The sequence below is a fragment of the Xenopus laevis genome, chromosome 2L, assembly GCF_017654675.1.
Source record: "Xenopus laevis strain J_2021 chromosome 2L, Xenopus_laevis_v10.1, whole genome shotgun sequence".
NCBI classification, from domain to species: Eukaryota; Metazoa; Chordata; class Amphibia; order Anura; family Pipidae; genus Xenopus; species Xenopus laevis.
This window is the reverse complement of record NC_054373.1, coordinates 186,541,534-186,568,469: the sequence shown is the minus strand read 5'-3', so window position 1 is coordinate 186,568,469 and position 26,936 is coordinate 186,541,534. Positions and strand designations below refer to the sequence as shown.

At 42.7% G+C, this 26,936-nt stretch overlaps 1 protein-coding gene across 5 annotated transcripts in view; it reads left to right on the top strand.

Annotated features, from left to right (window-relative positions):
- naalad2.L (N-acetylated alpha-linked acidic dipeptidase 2 L homeolog) overlaps positions 1-26,936 on the top strand; it is a 65,923-nt gene that overhangs the window by 19,606 nt on the left and 19,381 nt on the right. For all 5 annotated transcript variants that reach the window (XM_018245319.2, XM_041581104.1, XM_041581105.1 and 2 more), the window contains 6 exon segments: positions 11,608-11,733; positions 19,623-19,809; positions 20,948-21,041; positions 21,462-21,557; positions 22,484-22,569; positions 23,352-23,471. In XM_018245319.2, coding sequence (XP_018100808.1) covers positions 11,608-11,733; positions 19,623-19,809; positions 20,948-21,041; positions 21,462-21,557; positions 22,484-22,569; positions 23,352-23,471 — 709 coding nt within the window.

Here is a 26,936-nt window from a genome sequence, read left to right as displayed (position 1 = left end):
TTTTAATCATTTGTGGTGTTTTAATTATTTTGCTTTTTTGTTCTGCAGCTCTCCAGTTTGCAATTTCAGCAGCTATCTGGTTGGTGGGGTTCAAATTTCCCTAGCAAGCAAGCAGTTTTTTTTAAATAATAGGTGGGAATGTGAATAGGGGAGGGTCTGAATAAAAAGAGGAGTAATAAAGATTAGCAATAACAATACATTTGTAGCTTTAACGTTTGTTTTTTAAATGGGGTCTGTGACCCCCCATTGGAAAGAGGCACAAGAAGAAGGCAAATAATTCAGAAACCATAGAAAACAAAACATGAAATACAATTAAAAAGTTGCTAAGAATGGGTAATTCTATTATATTATAAATTAGAAGAGACCCAATGGCAGAGTCGGACTGGGCCGACGGGACACCAAGAAAAAATGTGGTGGGCCCTGGCTCTTTTGGTCTCCGCCGGCCCAGACCCACTCCCTTCCTCACCTCCCTCCCTGATCCCGGTCGCATCCCTAACACGATGGATAAAGGCTGGGGAATGGTGCGGAGGCCCTGAGACTGCAGGCCCAATGTATTACTCCAGTCTGACGCTGCCCAATGGTAGTAATACAGTAGCCAAAGTAATTCAAACATTTTTAAAACCTTTATTAGGATATGTGTAGCCTAACGCATTTCGTGCAACATTATTATTATTTTTTTTTTTGGACTATGTTTTTTTTTTTTTTACTAGACACCAGGAGCAAGGATACACACCATTTTTTCTATATGGGTAATTCTACAACATACTAAGAATGAATTTAAATGCAAACTACCCCTTTAAGAGCATTTTATGCCTAAGGGTAAGTGGAACACTAAAAACCACATGCCACTTGAAATTCCAAACTGGAGACCTGTAGAGCAAAAAGTTCATTTTTTCAGACTTCAAAAAGAATTAAAACCTATCCCATTGCAATCACTAATCATACAAGTTCAGTGTAAGATAAAAATTATTTTTTACTGCATACAGGTATGGGATCCCTTATCCGGAAACCCGGTATCCAGAAAGCTCTGAATTACGGAATGGCTGTCTCCCATAGACTCCATTTTTATCCAAATAATCCAAATTTTTAAAAATGATTACTTTTTCACTGTAATAATAAAACAGTCGCTTGTACTTGATCCCAACTAAGATATAATTAATCCTTATTTAAAGCAAAACCAGCCTATTGGGTTTATTTCATGTTTAAATTAATTTCTAGTAGACTTAAGGCATGAAGACCCAAATTACGGAAAGATCCGTTATCCGGAAAACCTCAGGTCCCGAGCATTCTGGATAACAAGTCCCATACTTGTAATACATTAGAACATTGCCATCTGAAATGAATACTTTATTACCATGTGATAAAAAGATTTGCATTCATCCTCTTTCCATTTGCAAATAATCATTTTCACATTTGGTACAATTTCAATTTACATTACCCATTTATTTACCTCCCTTAATCAGGCTTTTATCGTTTCTTTCTAAAGCCAAACTTTCCAAGCGACAATTACTTGTATTGATGTCGGTGATGAGCTGCAGAAGCGGGAAGCCACAAAAGCTCATTCTCCTTTCCAGTTCATATTATGTAATTATAGGGATTTCTTTATTGGTGGCACTGTTGGGCCCTTAATTCTGTTTAAAATAGGATTATCCAACCTTCCTTATCTTTAGGAGAACTAAAGCGTAACTAAAAAAGTAGGGAAGACATATTATACATTATGTTTTGTGCTTCTGTACCAGCCCAAGGCAACCACAGCCCTTTAGCAGTAAAGATCTGTGTCTCCAAAGATGCCCCAGTAGCTCCCCATCTTCTTTTCTGCTGATTCACTGCACATGCTCTGTGCTGCTGTCACTTACTGAGCTTAGCGACAAGATATTGAATACATAGAATATAAAATGTAAAAAAATATATATGACTGATTGGTAAATCATTTATATTATTGGTACTTGGCAGCTCAGTAATCAGCATGATTAGCATCAGAATTTACTAATCAGTCCTGTAGCATCAACTTATATTACAGACCAACCTCATTTTCTGCTGCATAATTAGTGACAACCCCTAAGCTTAGCTTCTCAACAGCCAATCAGAGCCCACTGAGCATGTCACTGATAATCCTAACAATACAACACAATGGATCACTACAACTATAGAGATGCTAAACCTTTATTGTTGCATTCCTGCACCATCTCTCCCTACTATACCTGCTATCCTACAGTCACACTCCCTTCCCAGAGACTATTATCCACTGTTACTATAGACACAATCTCTCCCTACTATACCTGCTATCCCACAGTCACACTCCCTTCCCAGAGACTATTATCCACTGTTACTATAGACACCATCTCTCCCTACTATACCTGCTATCCCACAGTCACACTCCCTTCCCAGAGACTATTATCCACTGTTACTATAGACACCATCTCTCCCTACTATACCTGCTATCCCACAGTCACACTCCCTTCCCAGAGACTATTATCCCACTGTTACTATAGACACCATCTCTCCCTACTATACCTGCTATCCCACAGTCACACTCCCTTCCCAGAGACTATTATCCACTGTTACTATAGACACCATCTCTCCCTACTATACCCTGCTATCCCACAGTCACACTCCCTTCCCAGAGACTATTATCACTGTTACTATAGACACCATCTCTCCCTACGTATACCTGCTATCCCACAGTCACACTCCCTTCCCAGAGACTATTATCCACTGTTACTCATAGACAACCATCTCTCCCTACTATACCTGCTATCCACAGTCACACTCCTTCCCAGAGACTATTATCCACTGTTGACTATAGACACCATCTCTCCCTACTATACCTGCTATCCCACAGTCACACTCCCTTCCCAGAGACTATTATCCCACTGTTACTATAGACACCATCTCTCCCTACTATAACCTGCTATCCCACAGTCACACTCCCTTCCCAGAGACTATTATCCACTGTTACTATAGACACCATCTCTCCCTACTATACCTGCTATCCCACAGTCACACTCCCTTCCCAGAGACTATATCCACTGTTACTATAGGTACCATCTCTCCCTACTATACCTGCTATCCCACAGTCACACTCCCTTCCCAGAGACTATTATCCACTGTTACTATAGACACCATCTCTCCCTACTATACCTGCTATCCCACAAGTCACACTCCCTTTCCCAGAGACTATTATCCCACTGTTACTATAGGCACCATCTCTCCCTACTATACCTGCTATCCACAGTCACACTCCCTTCCCAGAGACTATTATCCACTTTTACTATAGACACCATCTCTCCCTACTATACCTGCTATCCTACAGTCACACTCCCTTCCCAGAGACTATTATCCACTGTTACTATAGGCACCATCTCTCCCTACTATACCTGCTATCACACAGTCACACTCCCTTCCCAGAGAATATTATCCACTGTTACTATAGGCACCATCTCTCCCTACTATACCTGCTATCCCACAGTCACAATCCCTTCCCAGAGACTATTATCCACTGTTACTATAGGCACCATCTCTCCCTACTATACTTGCTATCCCACAGTCACACTCCCTTCCCAGAGACTATTATCCCACTGTTACTATAGGCACCTTCTCTCCCTACTATACCTGCTATCCCACAGTTACACTCCCTTCCCAGAGACTATTATCCACATGTTACTATAACCTCCACTGTTACTATAGACCATCTCTCCCTACTATACCTTATCCACACTTCCCAGAGGATATTATCCACTGTTACTCCATCTCTCGCCTACTATACCTGCTATCCCACAGTCACACTCCCTTCCAGAGACTATTATCCACTGTTACTTAGACACCATCTCTCCCTACTATACTGCTATCACAGTCACACTCCTTCCAGAGACTATTATCCCACTGTTACTATAGCACCATCTCTCCCTACTATACCTGCTATCCCACAGTCACACTCCCTTCCAGGACTATTATCCACTGTTACTATAGACACCATCTCTCCCTACTCTATACCTGCTATCCCACAGTCACACTCCCTTCCCAGAGACTATATATCCACTGTTACTATAACCACCATCTCTCCCTACTATACCTGCTACCCACAGTCACAACCCTTCCAGGACTATTTTTCCCATGTTACTATAGACATACATCTCTTCCTACTATACCTGCTATCCACAGTCACACTCCCTTCCCAGAGACTATTATCCACTGTTACTATAGACACATCTCTCCCTACTATACCTGCTATCCCACAGTCACACTCCCTTCCCAGAGACTATTATCCACTGTTACTATAGACACCATCTCTCCCTACTATACCTGCTATCCCACAGTCACACTCCCTTCCCAGAGACTATTATCCACTGTTACTATAGGCACCATCTCTCCCTACTATACCTGCTATCCCACAGTCACACTCCCTTCCCAGAGACTATTATCCACTGTTACTATAGGCACCATCTCTCCCTACTATACCTGCTATCCCACAGTCACACTCCCTTCCCAGAGACTATTATCCACTGTTACTATAGGCACCATCTCTCCCTACTATACCTGCTATCCCACAGTCACACTCCCTTCCCAGAGACTATTTATCCACTGTTACTATAGGACACCATCTCTCCCTACTATACCTGCTATCCCACAGTCACACTCCCTTCCAGAGACTATTATCCACTGTTACTATAGGCACCCATCTCTCCCTACTATACCTGCTATTCCACAGTCACACTCCCTTCCCAGAGACTATTATCCACTGTTACTTATATGGCACCATCTCTCCCTACTATTACCTGCTATCCCCCACAGTCACAATCCCTTCCCAGAGACTATTATCCACTGTTACTATAGGCACATCTCTCCCCTACTATACCTGCTATCCCACAGTCACACTCCTTCCCAGAGACTATTATCCCACTGTTACTATAGGTACCATCTCTCCCTACTATACCTGCTATCCCACAGTCACACTCCTTCCCAGAGACTATTATCCACTGTTACTATAGGACACCATCTCTCCCTACCATTATACCTGCTATCCCACAGTCACACTCCCTTCCCAGAGACTATTCATCCACTGTTATATAGCACCATCTTCCCCTACTATAACTGCTATCCCACAGTCACACTCCCTTCCCAGGACTATTATCCACTGTTACTATAGGCACCATCTCTCCCTACTATACCTGCTATCGCCACAGTCACACTCCCTTCCCAGAGACTATTCATCCACTGTTACTATAGGACACCATCTCTCACCTACCTATACCTGCTATCCCACAGTCACACTCCCTTCCCAGAGACTATTATCCACTGTTACTATAGGCACCATCTCTCCTACTATACCTGCTATCCCACAGTCACACTCCTTCCAGAGACTATTATCCCACTGTTACTATAGGCACCATCTCTCCCTACTATACCTGCTATCCCACAGTCACACTCCCTTCCCAGAGACTATTATCCACTGTTACTATAGGACCCATCTCTCCCTACTATACCTGCTATCCCACAGTCACACTCCCTTCCCAGAGACTATTATCCACTGTTACTATAGGCACCATCTCTCCCTACTATACCTGCTATCCCACAGTCACACTCCCTTCCCAGAGACTATTATCCACTGTTACTATAGACACCATCTCTCCCTACTATACCTGCTATCCCACAGTCACCACTCCCTTCCCAGAGACTATTATCCACTGTTACTATAGGCACCATCTCTCCCTACTATACCTGCTATCCCACAGTCACACTCCCTTCCCAGAGACTGATTATCCACTGTTACTATAGCGCAACCATCTCTCCCTACTATACCTGCTATCCCACAGTCACACTCCCTTCCCAGAGACTATTATCCACTGTTACTATAGGACACCATCTCTCCTACTATACCCTGCTATCCCACAGTCACACTCCCTTCCCAGAGACTATTATCCACTGTTACTATAGCCACCATCTCTCCCTACTATACCTGCTATCCCACAGTCACACTCCCTTCCAGAGACTATTATCCCACTGTTACTATAGGCACCATCTCTCCCTACTATACCTGCTATCCACAGTCACACTCCCTTCCCAGAGACTATTATCCACCTGTTACTATAGACACCATCTCTCCCTACTATACCTGCTATCCCACAGTCACAATCCCTTCCCAGAGACTATTATCCACTGTTACTATAGGCACCATCTCTCCCTACTATACCTGCTATCCCACAGTCACACTCCCTTCCCAGAGACTATTATCCACTGTTACTATAGGCACCATCTCTCCCTACTATACCTGCTATCCCACAGTTACACTCCCTTCCCAGAGACTATTATCCACTGTTACTATAGACACCATCTCTCCCTACTATACCTGCTATCCACAGCACACTCCCTTCCCAGAGACTATTATCCACTGTTACTATAGGCACCATCCTCTCCCTACTATACCTGCTATCCCACAGTCACACTCCCTTCCCAGAGACTATTATCCACTGTTACTATAGCACCATCTCTCCCCTACTATACCTGCTATCCACAGCTCGACACTCCCTTCCCAGAGACTGTTATTCCCAGCTGTTACTATAGGCACCATCTCTCCCTACTATACCTGCTATCCACAGGTCACAACTCCCTTCCCCCAGAGGACTATTACCACTGTTACTGATAGGCACCATCTCTCCTACTATAGGCCTGCTATCACACAGTACACCTCCCTTCCCAGAGAATATTATCCACTGTTACTATAGACACCATCTCTCCCTACTATACCTGGCTATCCCACAGTACACTCCCTTCCCAGAGACTATTATCCCACTGTTACTATAGACACCATCTCTTCCCTACTATACCTGCTTCCCACAGTTCGCACTCCTTCCCAGAGACTATTATCCCACTGTTACTATAGACACCATCTCTCCCTACTATACCTGCTATCCCACAGTCACAATCCCTTCCCAGAGACTATTATCCACTGTTACTATAGGCACCATCTCTCCCTACTATACCTGCTATCCCACAGTCACACTCCCTTCCCAGAGACTATTATCCACTGTTACTATAGGCACCATCTCTCCCTACTATACCTGCTATCCCACAGTCACACTCCCTTCCCAGAGACTATTATCCACTGTTACTATAGGCACCATCTCTCCCTACTATACTGCTATCCACAGTCACACTCCCTTCCCAGAGACTATTATCCCACTGTTACTATAGGACACCATCTCTCCCTACTATACCTGCTATTCCCACAGTCACACTCCCTTCCCAGAGGACTATTATCCACTGTTACTATAGGCACCATCTCTCCCTACTATACCTGCTATCCACCAGTAACACTCCCTTCCCAGAGGACTATTATCCCACTGTTACTATAGGCACCATCTCTCCCTACTATACCTGCTATCCCACAGTCACACTCCCTTCCCAGAGACTATTATCCACTGTTACTATAGGCACCATCTCTCCCTACTATACCTGCTATCCCACAGTCACACTCCCTTCCCAGAGACTATTATCCACTGTTACTATAGGACCATCTCTCCCTACTATACCTGCTATCCACAGTCATACTCCCTTCCCAGAGACTATTATCCCACTGTTACTATAGCATCCATCTCTCCCTACTATACCTGCTATCCCACAGTCGCACTCCCTTCCCAGAGACTATTATCCACTGTTACTATAGACACCATCTCTCCCTACTATACCTGCTATCCCACAGTCACACTCCCTTCCCAGAGACTATTATCCACTGTTACTATAGGCACCATCTCTCCCTACTATACCTGCTATCCCACAGTCACACTCCCTTCCCAGAGACTATTATCCACTGTTACTATAGACACCATCTCTCCCTACTATACCTGCTATCCCACAGTCACACTCCCTTCCCAGAGACTATTATCCCACTGTTACTATAGGCACCATCTCTCCCTACTATACCTGCTATCCCACAGTCACACTCCCTTCCCAGAGACTATTATCCACTGTTACTATAGACACCATCTCTCCCTACTATACCTGCTATCCCACAGTCACAATCCCTTCCCAGACACTATTATCCACTGTTACTATAGGCACCATCTCTCCCTACTATACCTGCTATCCCACAGTCACACTCCCTTCCCAGAGACTATTATCCCCACTGTTACTATAGGCACCATCTCTCCCTACTATACCTGCTATCCCACAGTTACCACTCCATTCCCAGAGACTATTATCCACTGTTACTATAGACACCATCTCTCCCCTACTATACCTGCTATCCCACAGTCACACTCCCTTCCCAGAGGACTATTATCCACTGTTACTATAGGCACCATCTCTCCCTACTATACCTGCTATCCCACAGTCACACTCCCTTCCCAGAGACTATTATCCCACTTTACTATAGGCACCATCTCTCCCTACTATACCTGCTATCCCACAGTCACACTCCCTTCCCAGAGACTATTATCCACTGTTACTATAGGCACCATCTCTCCCTACTATACCTGCTATCCCACAGTCACACTCCCTTCCCAGAGACTATTATCCACTGTTACTATAGGTACCATCTCTCCCTACTATACCTGCTATCCCACAGTCACACTCCCTTCCCAGATTACTATTATCCCACTGGTTACTATAGGTACCATCTCTCCCTACTATACCTGCTATCCCACAGTCACACTCCCTTCCCAGAGACTATTATCCACTGTTACTATAGGACACCATCTCTCCCTACTATACCTGCTATCCCACAAGTCACACTCCCTTCCCAGAGACTATTATCCACTGTTACTATAGGCACCATCTCTCCCTACTATACCTGCTATCCCACAGTCATACTCCCTTCCCAGAGACTATCATCCACTGTTTACTATAGGCACCATCTCTCCCTACTATACCTGCTATCACAGTCACACTCCCTTCCCAGAGACTATTATCCCACTGTTACTATAGGCACCATCTCTCCCTACTATACCTTGCTATCCCACAGTCACACTCCCTTCCCAGAGACTATTATCCACTGTTACTATAGGCACCATCTCTCCCTACTCTACCTGCTATCCCACAGTCACACTCCCTTCCCAGAGACTATTATCCACTGTTACTATAGGACACCATCTCTCCCCTAACTATACCTGCTATCCCACAGTCACACTCCCTTCCCAGAGACTATTATCCCACTGTTACTAATAGGCACCATCTTCTCCTTCTCACAGTCACACTCCTTCCAGAGACTATTATCCACTGTTACTATAGGCACATCTCTCCCTACTATACCTGCTATCCCACAGTCACACTCCCTTCCCAGACACTATTATCCACTGTTACTATAGGCACCATCTCTCCCTACTATACCTGCTATCCCACAGTCACACTCCCTTCCCAGAGACTATTATCCCACTGTTACTATAGGCACCATCTCTCCCTACTATACCTGCTATCCCACAGTCACACTCCCTTCCCAGAGACTATTATCCACTGTTACTATAGACACCATCTCTCCCTACTATACCTGCTATCCCACAGTCACACTCCCTTCCCAGAGACTATTATCCACTGTTACTATAGGCACCATCTCTCCCTACTATACCTGCTATCCCACAGTCACACTCCCTTCCCAGAGGACTATTATCCCACTGTTACTATAGGCACCATCTCTCCCTACTATACCTGCTATCCCACAGTTACACTCCTTCCCAGAGACTATTATCCACTGTTACTATAGACACCATCTTTCCCTACTATACCTGCTATCCCACAGTCACACTCCCTTCCCAGAGACTATTATCCACTGTTACTATAGGCACCATCTCTCCCTACTATACCTGCTATCCCACAGTCATACTCCCTTCCCAGAGACTATTATCCCACTGTTACTATAGGCACCATCTCTCCCTACTATACCTGCTATCCCACAGTCACACTCCCTTCCCAGAGACTATTATCCACTGTTACTATAGGCACCATCTCTCCCTACTATACCTGCTATCCCACAGTCACACTCCCTTCCCAGAGACTATTATCCACTGTTACTATAGGTACCATCTCTCCCTACTATACCTGCTATCCCACAGTCACACTCCCTTCCCAGACACTATTATCCACTGTTACTATAGGTACCATCTCTCCCTACTATACCTGCTATCCCACAGTCACACTCCCTTCCCAGAGACTATTATCCACTGTTACTATAGACACCATCTCTCCCTACTATACCTGCTATCCCACAGTCACACTCCCTTCCCAGAGACTATTATCCACTGTTACTATAGGCACCATCTCTCCCTACTATACCTGCTATCCCACAATCACACTCCCTTCCCAGAGACTATCATCCACTGTTACTATAGGCACCGTCTCTCCCTACTATACCTGCTATCCCACAGTCACACTCCCTTCCCAGAGACTATTATCCCACTGTTACTATAGGCACCATCTCTCCCTACTATACTTGCTATCCCACAGTCACACTCCCTTCCCAGAGACTATTATCCACTGTTACTATAGACACCATCTCTCCCTACTATACCTGCTATCCCACAGTCACACTCAATTCCCAGAGACTATTATCCACTGTTACTATAGGCACCATGTCTCCCTACTATACCTGCTATCCCACAGTCACACTCCCTTCCCAGAGACTATTATCCCACTGTTACTATAGGCACCATCTCTCCCTACTATACCTGCTATCCCACAGTCACACTCCCTTCCCAGAGACTATTATCCACTGTTACTATAGGCACCATCTCTCCCTACTATACCTGCTATCCCACAGTCACACTCCCTTCCCAGAGACTATTATCCACTGTTACTATAGACACCATCTCTCCCTACTATACCTGCTATCCCACAGTCACACTCCCTTCCCAGAGACTATTATCCACTGTTACTATAGGCACCATCTCTCCCTACAATACCTGCTATCCCACAGTCACACTCCCTTCCCAGAGAATATTATCCACTGTTACTATAGGCACCATCTCTCCCTACTATACCTGCTATCCCACAGTCACACTCCCTTCCCAGAGACTATTTATCCACTGTTACTATAGGCACCATCTCTCCCTACTATACCTGCTATCCCACAGTCGCACTCCCTTCCAGAGACTATTATCCACTGTTACTATAGACACCATCTCTCCCTACTATACCTGCTATCCCACAGTCACACTCCCTTCCCAGAGACTATTATCCACTGTTACTATAGGCACCATCTCTCCCTACTATACCTGCTATACCACAGTCACACTCCCTTCCCAGAGACTATTATCCACTGTTACTATAGACACCATCTCTCCCTACTATACCTGCTATCCCACAGTCACAATCCCTTCCCAGAGACTATTATCCACTGTTACTATAGGCACCATCTCTCCCTACTATACCTGCTATCCCACAGTCACACTCCCTTCCCAGAGACTATTATCCACTGTTACTATAGGGACCAGCCTTCCCTACTATATCTACTATGCCCGAGAATAAGCTCTTGCCTAAAATCATTGGCAGGGATTGTTATTGTAGAATCTGAAGCAGCTGGTTCGCTTTTGGCCCTTTCTTGGACCACCCTAAAGACAACTTGTGGAATTTGATTCCTAATAAATCAATTAATTTAATTACTATGTCTTTTTCCACCAGGGTGATCTTGTCTATGTAAACTACGGCCGTACAGAAGATTTTTTCCATTTGGAAAGAAATATGAAGATTAACTGTACTGGGAAAATTGTCATTGCTCGATATGGAAAAATCTTTCGAGGAAACAAAGTAAGACCATCTCTAAGGGAGAGTAATATGAATAATGACAGTGATGTGATTTTGTGATGAATAACAGACAAGAAGCAGGGGCAGGGAATAAGAGAGTATGGGGTGGAATGTTGAAATGTTATGAAATGATGAAAGATTCCAAATAAACTACAAAACTCTGCTCTGTATCCTAAAGGTAGTGGTTCCTAAACTGTGAGGCTGAGCTTAGAGCAGAGGGGCACATGAAGGTCAGTTTGGGTGAGAATTGGGGAGAATGGGCATTTCTCTCCGATACACATGAAAGCCCAGTTTGAAGGTCAGTTAGAGTAAGTTTTGGAGCGATTATAGATTTGTTGTTCTAGACATTGTTAAAACTATGACTGACTGATAAACCAATAGTTGGGCCTTTATGTTGGACTTAAACTGAAATAGACTTTAAAGGGATACTGTCATGGGAAAACATGTTTTTTTTCAAAACACATCAGTTAATAGTGCTACTCCAGCAGAATTCTGCACTGAAATCCATTTTTTAAAAGAGCAAACAGATTTTGTTATATTCAATCTTGAAATCTGACATGGGGTTAAACATATTGTCAATTTCCCATCTGCCCCCAGTCATGTGACTTGTGCTCTGATAAACTTCAATCACTCTTTACTGCTGTACTGCAAGTTGGAGTGATAAGACTCACTCCCTCCCCCCCAGCAGCCAAACAACAGAACAATGGGAAGGTAACCAGATGGCAGCTCCCTAACACAAGATAACAGCTGCCTGGTAGATCTAAGTACAGCACTCAATAGTAAAATCCAGGTCTCACTGAGACACATTCAGTTACATTAAGTAGGAGAAATAACAGCCTGCCAGAAAGTAGTTCCATCCTAAAGTGCAGTCACAAGTGACTGGGGAAGCTGGGAAACTGACAATATGTCTAGCCCCATGTCAGATTTCAAAATTGAATATAAAAAAATCTGTTTGCTCTTTTGAGAAATGGATTTCAGTGCAGAATTCTGCTGGAGCAGCACTATTAACTGATTCATTTTGAAAAAAAACACGTTTTCCCATGACGGTATGCCTTTAAAGTCTATTTCAGTTTAAGCCCAACATAAAGGCCCAACTATTGGTTTGAGCAGAACCTACTAGGAATAACTCTCTTTTGGACCTTGTAATAACTAATAATACTGAACTCATCTCTAACATTTGTGTGGGTGAGGGGCATTTAGGGAATAGTGATCATAACATGGTCTCCTTTGAGATTCTGTTGCAGAAGCAATTCTATAAGGGACTAAAACACTAAATTTCAGACGTGCAAACTGTGACAGTATAAGGGCATCTCTGCAACATATTAAGTGGGAAATGCTTTTCACAGGGTTAAACACAGAACAAAAATGGGAAGTCTTTAAAATGCTGCTTAATAAATCTACTTGTCAGTATATTCCACTTGTAAGCAAGGAACGTCGTTGCAAAGCAAAACCTTTTTGGTTCAATAGAAGCGTTGGTGTTGAGGTGGGTAAGAAAAGACCTGCTTTTAAGGCTTTCAAGTTAGCTGGGACAGCCGAAACATTTATAAGGTACAAGGAGGCCAATAAATCATGCAAAGAAGCTATAAGGCAAACTAAAATTGCTATAGAAAAGGATATTGCAGCAAGCAGTAAAAAAAATCCAAAATTATTTTTTAAATATGTTAATAGTAAAAAAAATGAAGCAGAAAGGGGTGGGACCCCTACTATCAGAGGGGGTCAGCTGGTTGATGAAAACAAAATAAAAGCGCAGATTCTGAACTCATATTTTTCATCTGTCTACACAAATGAGGAACCAGTAAGTGAAGGTTTCCTTCTTAACAGTCCCAATTCTAGTAATACAACTAATGATGCATGGTTCACACATGAAGAAATTCAAAAGAGACTTGAACATGTTAAGATTAACAAAGATCCAGGGCCAGATGGTATTCATCCCAGGGTAATTAGCGAGCTCAGCTCTGTGATTGCCAAACCTCTTTACTTAATTTTTCAGGATTCATTGAGATCTGGCATAGTGCCGAGAGACTGGCGAATTGCTAATGTGGTGCCTCTATTCAAAAAAGGATCCCGTTCTCAGCCACAAAACTATAGGCCCGTTAGTCTGACGTCAGTGGTAGGAAAGCTTTTCGAAGGGTTAATAAAGGATAAGATACTGGACTGCATAGCAAATCATAATACTATGAGTTTGTGCCAGCATGGTTTTATGGGTAATAGATCTTGCCAGACTAACTTAATTTCTTTTTATGAGAATGTAAGTAGAGACCTCGATTCTGGGATGGCAGTGGATGTGATTTACTTAGACTTTGCTAAAGCATTTGATACAGTGCCACACAAAAGGTTACTGGTTAAATGAAGGAATGTTGGCCTGGAACATAGTATTTGTACCTGGATAGAGAACTGGCTAAAAGATAGACTACAAAGAGTGGTGGTAAATGGAACGTTTTCTAATTGGACCAGTGTTGTTAGTGGAGTACCGCAGGGCTCTGTACTAGGTCCCTTGCTTTTCAACTTGTTTATTAATGACCTGGAGGTGGCCATTGAAAGTACTGTTTCTATTTGTGCAGATGAGACTAAATTGTGCAGAACTATAGGTTCCATGCAGGATGCTGCCACTTTGCACAGTGATTTGTCTAAACTGGAAAACTGGGCAGCAAACTGGAAAATGAGGTTCAATGTTGATAAATGCAGGTTATGCACTTTGGCAAAAATAATATAAATGCAAGTTATACACTAAATGGCAGTGTGTTGGGCGTTTCCTTAAATGAGAAGGATCTTGGGGTCTTTGTAGATAACACGTTGTCTAATTCTGGGCAGTGTCATTCTGTGGCTACTAAAGCAAATAAAGTTCTTGTATAAAAAAGGGCATTAACTCAAGGGATGAAACATAATTATGTCTCTTTATAGGTCCCTGGTGAGGCCTCATCTGGAGTATGGGGGCAGTTTTGGACTCCAGTCCTTAAGAGGGATATAAATGAGCTGGAGAGAGTGCAGAGACTAAGTGTAACTATACTGGTTAGAGGGAGGGAAGAGTTAAATTATGAGGGGAGACTGACAAGGTTGGGGTTGTTTTCTCTGGGGGAAAAAAGGCGCTTGTGAGGGGACATGATTAGACTTTACAAGTACATTAGAGGACATTATAGACAAATAGCAGGGGACCTTTTTACCCATAAAGAGAATCACGTACCAGAGGCCTCCCCTTCAGACTAGAGGAAAAGAAGTTTCATTTAAAGGAACAGAGTAGGGGGTTCATCACAGTGAGGACAGTGAGGTTGGGGAATGCACTGCCGGTGATGTTGTGATGCTGATTCAGTTAATGCCTTTAAGAGTGGCTTGGATGATTTTTTGGACAGACATAATATCAAAGGCTATTAAACCATATAAATGGAGAAACCGGAGATGTAGAGATACAGTAGGTGGATTTTAATGAAGGCTTGGGGAGGCTAAAGGTGGCCATACATAGGGAGATCCGCTCGTTTGGCGGTATTTCTCCCCAATAAGCCCACATTGAGGTGGCTGATATTGGGCTGATCCAATTGTGGTCCCTAGGGCCCAGCGATCGGTTCAGAATTGAGGCAATACAGTTGGTCCGATCACGGGACCGCATCAACGAACAGTTGTGGCCGTGATCTGTCTGGGTCTTTAACCCTGTCAGATATCGATTGGGGGCGCCCGTCAGGTTTTATCGGCCTGTGTATGGGGGTCCTTAAATTTCCCCAACACCAGTGTATTTCTGATAAGAAACAGGAGGGATTATTCATAAGGTTGGCACTGAATTAATCATGCCATATGTACATTATACATGAAATATCTTCTATACAAATGTATCCTTCATGTTGTGTAATTATTTCAGTAGTCATAACATGCTCTTCATATCAAGCGTTCATTCCTGGCTTTTTGAATGACCCCCCTCTCAGTGGTAAAGCTTTTCAACTTCACAACGGAGTTTAATGGAAATTGCTAAAATTAATAAAGTGAAAGCATTAAACATTCACTCGGTGAAGAACAATTTCATTTTGTTACAAGATCAAAGTCGAGACTGACCATACGAGACGGATGCCTGCGCCACCTTTATTGCGCATTAGCATAAATAAGTAGCTCCTGCTGATGTGCTCATTAACCGTGAGACTGATAATCCGCTTAACATGTCGGTGGGATTAAACCGTAATGAAATCGAAAATAAAATAAGCTTTTTTTTTTTCTGGCAAGGAATCGTTCTAAAGAAATCAACGCGGACCTATTTGAAAGAAATATCCGAATGCTCTTGTCTCTGATGAATGTGACATTTTGCTTTCATACTGATCCCTAGTGCTCGGCAGATTGTATCGCTGGATCATTGCACAACTGAGATAAACACTTGTTTTTCATCCCAGTGGGACACTCGCCCTTCCCTCTAGTGATAAAACTCCGTTTCCATCTTTGTAAACAAAAAAGAGTGGATCGTACTTCCTTTTAAATAGATTTCCAAACAATGTCGTTTCTATTAACCATTTAACTGTGCATGCTCCACTGTTTAAAGAATGTGTTACCCAAATCCCTGTCTGACCCCCAGGCAAGGGGCCCAAAATAGTAGATGGAGGAGTCCATGAAATATGGGGGTGTTTTCCAGTTTGTATTTTTGGATACTGGCAACAATGTTGTAGGGTAGTTGTGCCTATGTAGAGCATCCAGGTGCTACCAAAGGTAGCTGTAGTATCCAATACAACCTAAATAATTGGTGCACACTGGGATTAATAGAACGTTTCGGTCTCTGCCTAAAACCTTTGTCAAGAACCTGACCCTATATATATATATATATAAACCAAATTGCTGTACAAAAAACGCACAACCAGGTCTTTTCAAAGGTGTCCAAAAAACCAAAATTTTATTTCGACGTTTCGGCTTCTATACTGAAGCCTTTCTCAAGAGAAAGGCTTCAGTATAGAAGCCGAAACGTCGAAATAAAATTTTGGTTTTTTGGACACCTTTGAAAAGACCTGGTTGTGCGTTTTTTGTACAGCAATTTGGTTTACATAATTTTTTGAATTCTGCACCCAGGCAGTTGTTGCTACATAACGAGTGCTCCAGTTTTGTGTACCTATATATATATATATATATATATATATATATATATATATATATATATATATGTATAGGATCCCTTATCCGGAAACCCGATATCCAGAAAGCTCTGAATTACGGAATGGCTCCCATAGACTCCATTTTATCCAAATAATCCAAATTTTTGCAAATGATTTCCTTTTTCTCCGTAATAATAAAACAGTACCTTGTACTTGATCCCAACTAAGATACAATTAATCCTTATTGGAAGCAAAACCAGTCTATTGGCTTTATTTCATGTTTAAATTAATGTCTAGTAGACTTAAGGCATGAAGACCCAAATTACGGAAAGATCCCTTATCCGGCAAACCCCAGGTCCCGAGCATTCTGGATAATAGGTCCCATACCTGTATGTATGTGTGCATATATATGTATACCCCACCTGAGGAAGGTTCTTGTATTTGAACCGAAACGTCGAATAAACTTTTTCACTTTTTGCATCGTTAAAGACCTGTGTAGTGCGGTTTATTATGATTGTTTTATATATATATATGTATATATATATATGTATATATATATATATACACACACACACATACAGGTATGGGACCTATTATCCAGAATGCTCGGGACCTGGGGTTTGCCGGATAAGGGATCTTTCCGTAATTTGGGTCTTCATGCCTTAAGTCTACTAAGTAAAGCGAAGTTACGCTAGCGAAGGCTAATTTGCATACGGCGCCAAATTCAAATTTCAATGGAGGAATACGTATCAGCACTACAAATGCCAAGAAAACCTTCAAATCATCAAATAAAATTGTTATTTTGCCCTACACATGTGCCCACTGTCTAGGTAAGTTGCCATGAGTTAGGAAATGTAGGGGGGAAGAAGGGGAGCCCCAAAAATGTTTTCGATCTTTTTCAGCCTATCAGCCATCATGTAGAAAACACGCCAGCGTTTTTTGGGACTTAGAAAATATTTTGACTTTTTTTGAAACAATCCCTATCTACTCTATTGCGCTTCGCCAGGTCTGAGGTGGCGAAGGAAGTCTAGCGTAAAAGGTAGCGTTCAGTACACTGCGCAAGTTAGTGAATTTGCGTAGTTACGTCGCTAGCGAAAATTCGCCTGGCGTAAGGGTGCGAAGTAACACTAGCGAAACTACGCCAGCGTTTGTTAGTGAATTTGCGCAGTAACGAAAATGCCAAACGCTAGCGAATTAACGCTAGCGTTCGGCGCTTCGTGAATTTGCCCCATAGTCGCTGGGGTGGATAGACCGGTTTTGTAACCCCCACTTTTTATTAATTTGCTTATTGGAAACTCAAATTGGCTGCAATATTGAGTGTATTGCAAACGTCAGCTTGTAGCTTTTATTAAATAAAAAAAGTTTATTTTAAGTCCTGAGAGTGTGGACTCCATTTGATGTTTATATATATTCATTCTGGCAACTCAAGCTTTTTGGAGATACTCGAGCCCTACGGAGCACTTGTGAGTACTTTCTCCAGGATAAACTCAGTCTTGAAGGCCATCATGACTAATATATGATGCTGGTTCAGATTGGGCTATAAATGAATATATTCTTCTGCAATGGCCCCTGTCTGTGTTATAAATGAGAGGTGGGTGTGTCCTAACAGTCACTAAACACAGCAAGAGGGGGAAAGCCAATCACAGCCCTGCAGTCACACAAGCAAATCAGGCTTCAGTTCCCTATCAGGTCAGCCTAGCTGCTGCACAGCCTGGGAAAGGAGGCAGCATAGCATGGAACATTTCAATAAACCAACCTGAAACACAACTTTTTTCTATATTTAAAAGAGGATAATACAATGACACTTTCTTGTTTTTCACACAGTATATCCACTTTAAAATATTCCTTAAAGGGGTTGTTCACCTTTGAGTTATCTTTTAGTATGATGTAGAGAGGGATATTCTGAGACAATTTGCAGTTGGTTTTTATTTTTTATTATTTGTGGTTTTTGAGTTATTTCGCTTGTTATTCAGCAGCTCTCCAGTTTGCAGTGTCAGCAATCTGGTTGCTAGGGTCCAAATTACCCTAGCAGCCATGCATTGATTTGAATGAGAATATGGAATATTAATAGGGGAGGGTCGGAACAGAAAGATGAGTGTTAAAAAGTATCCATAACAATAAATGTGTAGCTTTAGAGAGGATTTGTTTTTAGAGGGAGTCAGTGCCCCCCTTTTGAAAGCTATAAAGTCATGAGAAGAAGGAAAATAATTCATAAACTATAAAAAATAAATAATGAAGACCAACTAAAAGTTGCTTAGAATTAGCCATTTTATTACAACATACTAAAAGTTAACCTGAAGGTGAGCCACCCCTTTAAGACTTACGTGCTCCAGCTTATTAAAAAAAGATACTGTTGTGCATTTTATCCATGAAAAGATCTGGGAAACAAACTGTCTACCTTCCTATGTCCATCTATTGTGATGTTTTTCTCTTTCCTCCATCTTGCCTTTATTGATTTTATATTAGGGATGTTATAAATCCAGGATTTGGTTCGGGATTCGGCCAAGATTCTGCCTTTTTCAGCAGGATTCGGATTTTGCCGAATCCTTGTGCCTGGCAGAACTGAATACGAATCCTAATTTGCATATGTAAATTAGGGGCGAGTAGGAAATCACGTGACTTTTCATCACAAAAGAAGATTTTTTTCCTTTCCTGACCCTAATTTGCATATGCAAATAAGGACTCCGTTCGGTATTCGGCCAAATCTTTCAACGGGGATTCGGTTCATCCCTATTTTATATATCTGTGACCTTGTTATGAGGCTGGTGGGACTAAGGAGCATGCCCACTATTATATTATAGGATAAGTGTATCTCTAATTACCATTTCTTTTAATTAGGTGAAGAATGCAATATTGTCTGGTGCAAAGGGAATCATCCTTTACTCTGATCCAGTGGATTACTGTGCTCCTGGAGTAGAACCATACCCCAATGGCTGGAATCTCCCAAGTGGTGGAGTCCAACGAGGAAATGTCCTCAATCTGAATGGTGCAGGAGACCCACTGACCCCTGGTTATCCAGCAAAAGGTCAATATTTGAATAATTATACAGGAGAATAACCTTCTGGTATAGATTTTATGTAGATATTTGGCTCAGATGGTTATCCAAGTAGCACCAAGTATTTTTACATTGAAATGAAAGGAGCATGACATTTTTCTTGACATTACTAAGAATGTCTAGGGTCACAGTACTCTTCTATCATATTGCATAAAAGGAAGAACATGGGTCAGGCTTCAATGGAGCTCATTGACCTACAGTACTGGGCAAGGATACCATGTATGGATATATGTCGATCCCAGTGTATGTATCATGAGTGGTCTCCTAGGGAAAAACTGCCTAGAGTTGCAGCTTCAACTCAATACCCTCTTGGTTGAATAAATAATATTGATGGCACTTACATTTGGTTTATTTTAAGGAATGTTCATTTATAATAAGGTGTATTATGCAGCTTTTAGTAAATACAAGTTGGATCCAAAGAACCAGTGCTAATTCAGTATTGGAAGAGGAAAACTTCCTCACGCCCTTCTATTACCTTTCCTGGTCCTCATATTCCCTTCCAATGTCCTACTTTTCCTTCTCTAGGTCCTTCTGTTACCTTCCAATGTCCTTCTATTCCCTCCCAATGTCCTTCTATCCCCTCCCCAGGTCCTCTTATTCCCTCCACAGGTCCATCCATTCCCTCCCCAGGTCCTTCTATACCCTCTCCCCAGGTCCTTCTTTTCCCTCCCCAGGTCCTTCTTTTCCCTCCCCAGGTCCTTATATTCCCTCCACAGGTCCATCCATTCCCTCCCCGGGTCCTTCTATTCCCTCCTCAGGTCCTCTTATTCCCTCCCCGGGTCCTTCTATACCCTCCCCGGGTCCTTCTATACCCTCCTCAGGGCCTTCTATTCCCTCCCCAGGTCCTTCTTTTCCCTCCCCGGGTCCTCTTATTCGATTCCCAGGTCCTACTATCCCATCCGCAGGTTCTTCTATCCCCTCCCCAGGTCCTACAATTCCCTCCACTGTTCATACTATCACCTACTGATATCAGTGTTTCTATCTGCACAAAGAAAACACACACTTAATAGATCATAATAAATCTTATTTTTAATCCGTTGGTAGCATAAGTTCAAAATATATGTAAAAATATAAGTTCAAAAGTATATGATTATACATTTATCCATAGAGTTCACATACAGATATGAGGCTGATGAAGGAGTGGGCCTTCCCAGCATTCCTGTTCATCCTATTGGATACCGTGATGCAGAAGAAATACTCAAGTAAGTTACTGGACTTTTATCGTACTGTATAAGTATCGTTACTGATGTCCAAGTCCTTGTTCATGCTATAGTCCTTTAAGTCACTAGGTTTTACTTATTAACCAAAGTGTAGTTTCAAGTGCAATTTCAGATGGGGAAATGTTGATATTGTGTAACTATTTACCACTCTTGTCAAAATGATGACCAAACACTATTGTTTAGAGTCCACAAGTCTGCTGTGCCTATTGATGCAGCCCACAGTGGAACCCTGGAATCACCACCAGCTTGAAGGACGTGCTAGTTCTAGGGTTCTCCTACATCAACAGAAGCAGTTGCATAACTTGGTACAAGAAGAGGGGCAAACACACATATTTGGATGCAATTTAATAGATTCAATGTCTTACACCTACCTTTCTGTTCATTTGCTGTACATATTAATAGGCTAATGGGAGGAGCCTCACCACCAAGCACTTGGAAAGGAAACCTTGATGTTCCTTACAACATTGGACCTGGATTTCTACAAAACGTTTCTACGAGGTAAGACAAAGCCTTATTTTCTTTAAAGGGATACATTCCTATGAAAATCCACAGGAATATGTAGGTATATCTAAAGAGTAAACTGTTCCTCCTTATCACAAATGGGACAGAAAGCAGAAGAAGCCACACTGTTTTCCTTGTGTCACACTGAGTTGAGGCGGTGCGATCCTTCCATTATCTAATACAAATAAAAACAGTACCCAGTCTATGGTAGAATTGTTCCACTTCCAGGGTCTCACAGGTCCGGCGGGGCACTAGGAGAAAATTAGTGGGCTCTGAACCTTATGGGCAAGACTGCTGCCTGTCCAGACCTCCCTGCTGGCCGGGATCTGTGAACCAACCCTCTCTGCTGGCCGGGATAGGGATGTGGTGGGAATATGTGACGGCGTTTTAGTGGGGGGAGAGTGTGGGCCCTTAAGGTGGTGGACCCTGGACACCCTAGTCCAACACTGGTCAGCATGGTGGAGGCCTTTGGGGACTTTAGATAGATTTTTGTGCTGCAAATCATTCTGAGACATGCCTATGGATTTTCATAGAAACATGTCAGTATTCCTTAAACTACACTTTACCTTTAAAAGGAAAATATACCCCCACCCACCTTTTTGACATGAGCTCATTCACTTGGGCTTATGTTGATTGATTGCATAAATAATCTCTGAACTTCCAAATTAAAATTGATTTTTTTTACACAAACATACCAGATTGAAAGGAAGCCATGATAGTCTATCTATGTACTCTCCTTTGGCTCACAGTATCATTCAACCCCTCCCACACCTTGTTCCATTGTGAAGTGATGGGTTCTTGGACTTGACGTCCTTCTGCCTTCAAGAGAATCTGTGCACCCACCACCTGTTATGGAGAACGGATGGACTTGTAGTCCCAGAACCCAGTTTCCTTGTCCAATAACTGATGTCTCCCCGTTACAGAAAGGTCAGAATGCATGTCCACAGCAACAATGAAGTTACCAGGATTTATGATGTTATTGGCACCATCCGGGGAGCTGTGGAGCCAGGTGAGGGGGATAAGAAAATTCTCTTTGTAGAGTCACATTCAATCTAAAAAAAAAATCTTGTGAAGAAAATCTAATTATTCTATTGATTTTTACAAAAATAGCACCGATTTGGAAATACATCTCTTATTGACATTCATAGAATCTCCCCAGGTTTTCGCTTACAGATTTTTTTGATTGATAAATCTTGAAAACTCGTGTTCAGAAAAATATTTGAGCTCACACGCTTGCTTCACAATTTTTGAGTGATCTCAAAGTTCTTGTGGTTTAAAGTGGGTGTGGTTTAAAGTGGGTGTGGTTTAAAGTGGGTGTGGTTTAAAGTGGGTGTGGTTTAAAAACAGGGACTGGTCAACACTGGCTTCTATTATTGGCCCTCCACCATGTAGGCAAGAAAATTTACTAAGAGATAGATCTAATGTGCAGAATATGAGGGGCTGCGTTCACTGAGGCTGAAAATTCAATACATGGACACATTTGGTGCACCCGTACTGAGTTAAATGCCTATATTTTCTCTATTTGTACAACTTCTGCCATTTTAGTGACCCTTTACAGTACATTGGTGCCTAGTTGCACAAGCTCAAAACAGCCAATCAGCAAATTAATTTTGAGCGGTCTGCTAAAAAATAGAAAATGAAAGCAAAGACCTGATTGGCCAACTGCAGTAATGCAAGTGAGAGCCTATTTTAGTAAATGAGCGCTCTTGTGTAAGGCACATTAGCCTGCCATATGGTTATTAAATAAAGGAGCAATTGAATGGGCTGAAAACTTTCTCTGTTCCTCCGCAGATAGGTACATAATATTGGGTGGTCATCGAGACTCTTGGGTCTTTGGAGGGATAGATCCAACAACCGGAGCAGCCGTCCTTCAAGAAATCACAAGGAGCTTTGGCAAAAAAGTGAAAGAAGGTACTAAAAGTTTGTATATTTCCATAAAAATGTTCAATACTTCATAATTTACAATAAGAAGCCTCTACAGCAGTGGTCCCCAACCAGTAGCTCACAAGCAACATGTTGCTCACCAACCCCTTGGATTTTGCTGTCCGTGACCTTAAAGTAAATGCTTATTTTTGAATTCCTGGCTTGGAGGCAAGTTTTTGTTGCATAAAAACCAGGTGCACTTCCAAACAGAGTCTCCTGTAGTCTGCCAGTACATAAAGAGGCTACCAAACAGCCAATCACAGCCCTTATTTGACATCCCCATGGACGTATTCATGCTTGTGTTGCTCTCCCAACTCTTTTTACAATTAAATGTGGCTCACGAGTAAAAAAAGTTGGGGACCCCTGCTCTACAGTATAAGACTGGCGTTCCGGGATAGCGGTTAATACCCTGGTGGGCTCTTACTTTCTCCTTTGATTATAAGACTAAGGACCTTTAGGGAGCCTTCATCACTACACCACATATATGTTTCTATACAAAAAAAGAAGGATAAAGGTAAAAAGAGGGTAAAGGTAAAAAGAGGCTAAAGGTGCTTTTTAATTTATGTGGAATACATTTGCTATGCTAAATACACACAAACCCCAGTCTAAGGGTGATATTTGGGGTGAAGCTGCCAGAGAGATGTCTGGAACAATGGCTGTATTACTGATATAACAGTCTATGAGGAGGGTAGAACTGTCAAAAGTCTAAAAACCTCTACTCTTGACCTACAGATCCACTTTTAAAGGAGAAGGAAAGTTATTTCACACTTGAGGGTGCCAAATGTTAGGCAACCCCGAGTGAATGTATTGACTTACCTGGAACCCCGGGCTGGTGCTCCTATCAGCAGAAAACTGCACCGGCCTGGGGTTATACCAGTGACACCACGGAGCCATCCTCTTCCTTCTTCTTCTTTCCTCTCACGGCTGCGCATGTGGATTAGAGCGAAAAGCCAAATTTTTACTATAAAGTCACTTTTTCATTCTACTGTGCATGTGTCTGCCCTGGGAAATTTGAAGAAAGAAGAAGATGGAAGAGGATGGCTCAGTGGTGTCACTGGTATAACCCCGGCCCGGTGCAGTTTTCTGCTGATAGGAGCACCACCCGGGGTTTCAATTAAGTCATTACATTCACTTGGGGGTACCTAACATTTGGCAACCCCCAAGTGTGCAAGACTTTCCTTCTCTTTTAAAGGAGAACTAAACCCTATAAATGAATGTGGCTAGAAATGTCCTATTTTATATAGTGAACTTATTGCACGAGGCTAAAGTTTGAGCTTGTCAATAGCAGCAATGATCCAGGACTTCAAACTTGTCACAGGGGGTCACCATCTTGGAAAGTGTCTGTGACACTCACATGCTCAGTGGGCTCTGATTGGCTGTTGAGAAGCTAAGCTTAGGGCTCGTCACTAATTATCCAGCAGAAAATGAGCTTCCCTGGCTGTAATATAAGCTGATGCTACAGGTTTGCTCATTATTCAATTCTGATGCTAATTGCACTGGTTTCTGTGCTGCCATGTAGTAATTATGTGTATTAATTACTAATCAGCCTTATATTGTGACATTTCTATTCTATGTGTACTGTATATTGTGAGTGGCTCCCTAAGCTCAGTAAGTGACAGCAGCACAGAGCATGTGCAGTGAATCAGCAGAAAAGAAGATGGGGAGCTACTGGGGCATCTTTGGAGACACAGATCTTTACTGCTAAAGGGCTGTGGTTGCCTTGGGCTGGTACAGAAGCACAAAACATTTCTAGCTACTTCTTTAGTTAGGCTTTAGTTCTCCTTTAACATGACATGTGGGAACCCTCCCAAAACATATACATGGCATGGCACCCCTTGCATGTGGAATCCCAATAATTGGAGATTTTAGGCAAATAAGAGCTGCTGCAGGATGAATTAGGACAAGTGAAGATCTAGTGGTGCTGGACTTGGCAGGGATATCTGAGCTGGAGACAATGCAGCACCCGCAGTTTATTTACTCAGTGGATTCTGCCAGTTCTGGTACACTCTGGTCTCCTTGTTTATCTGTGATATTCTAAAGCTGCTTTGTGACGTGGGGGATCCGTGTCTCTGTGTTTGTGTCCCGGCACTCGCTCAGCCAAGCCGCATACATTACTCCCTGTCCCGCCTGAGAACTGACTCCGGCACTGGAATAACTTGTTATTAGGAGGGAAGTGCCCTTATTATGAGCAGGATCTGGGCTACTTTTTCCGTATTTACATGCGCACGGGTGCGGCTATATTCCTTTAGATTGTAAGCTCTATTGAGCAGGGTCACCTGGACTGATATGTTCTACAGGTATGGGATCCATTATCCACAAACCCGTTATCATACCTCCAAACTGTCACGTTTTTCATGGGACAGACCCGATTTTGACAGCTCAGCCTCCAGTCCTGGGTTTGTTACTGAAATGTCCCAACTTTCTCTTTGATCTCCTGCACTGATCAGCCAGAAAAAGATACACAGTTTCTAATTTAATTGGCTTTTGGCATAATAGATAATTAGATACTTTTGTAACAATCTGAGATAAGCAAAGAAACAATTCTAACAATTTAAGAAAAGCAGGTTTCTTGGGAGAACTTAGGGTCAGGGCACACGCCCGGCGACAAATCTCCTCTTCTTCTGGCGACTAATCTACCCGAAATGCCTTACTGCTGGCTTTGATTTCCGAAGTCGCCCGAAGTTTCCTCGTGAGGCAACTTCGGAAAACGACTAAGTAGTAGCCACATCTGCCACCACCCTAAGCTATTCCACACGGGGAGATAGCGACGCGTTTGCGGTCGCGGCGACAAAGCGCCGCGACAGTCGCCGCGACCGGCGCAGGCGACAGTTTTGTATGGGCGCCTATGTAAAAACGCCTGTGCTAACCACACGAGGCGATGCGCTTTTCAACAGTCGCCTGAAAATGCCTCGCCAGGCTTTTTCAGGCGACTGTTGAAAAGCGCATCGCCTCGTGTGGTTAGCACAGGCGTTTTTACATAGGCGCCCATACAAAACTGTCGCCTGCGCCGGTCGCGGCGACTGTCGCGGCACTTTGTCGCCGCGACCGCAAACGCGTCGCTATCTCCCCGTGTGGACTAGCCCTAAAGGGCAATTAGCAAAACTATAATAACATATAAAAACCACAGAAATGTGTTAAAATTTTCATAACCTGCCAAATTTTGTAAAATGAACATGGTAATTAGGGGGCGTGGCCATAAAAATGGGCGTTCCACTTGCCAAATCTTTTTGTCCCTCTTTCTATTTCCAAAATGTTCGGAGGTATGCGTTATCCATAAAGCTCCAAATTACAGAAAGGCCGTCTCCCATAGACTCCATTTTATCCAAATAATCCACATTTTTTAAAATAAAATTTTAAAATAAAATTTTTAATGTTTATATGATTATCTAGTAGACTTAAGGTATGAAGATCCAAATAACGGAAAGATCTATTATCCGGAAACCTCAGGTCCAG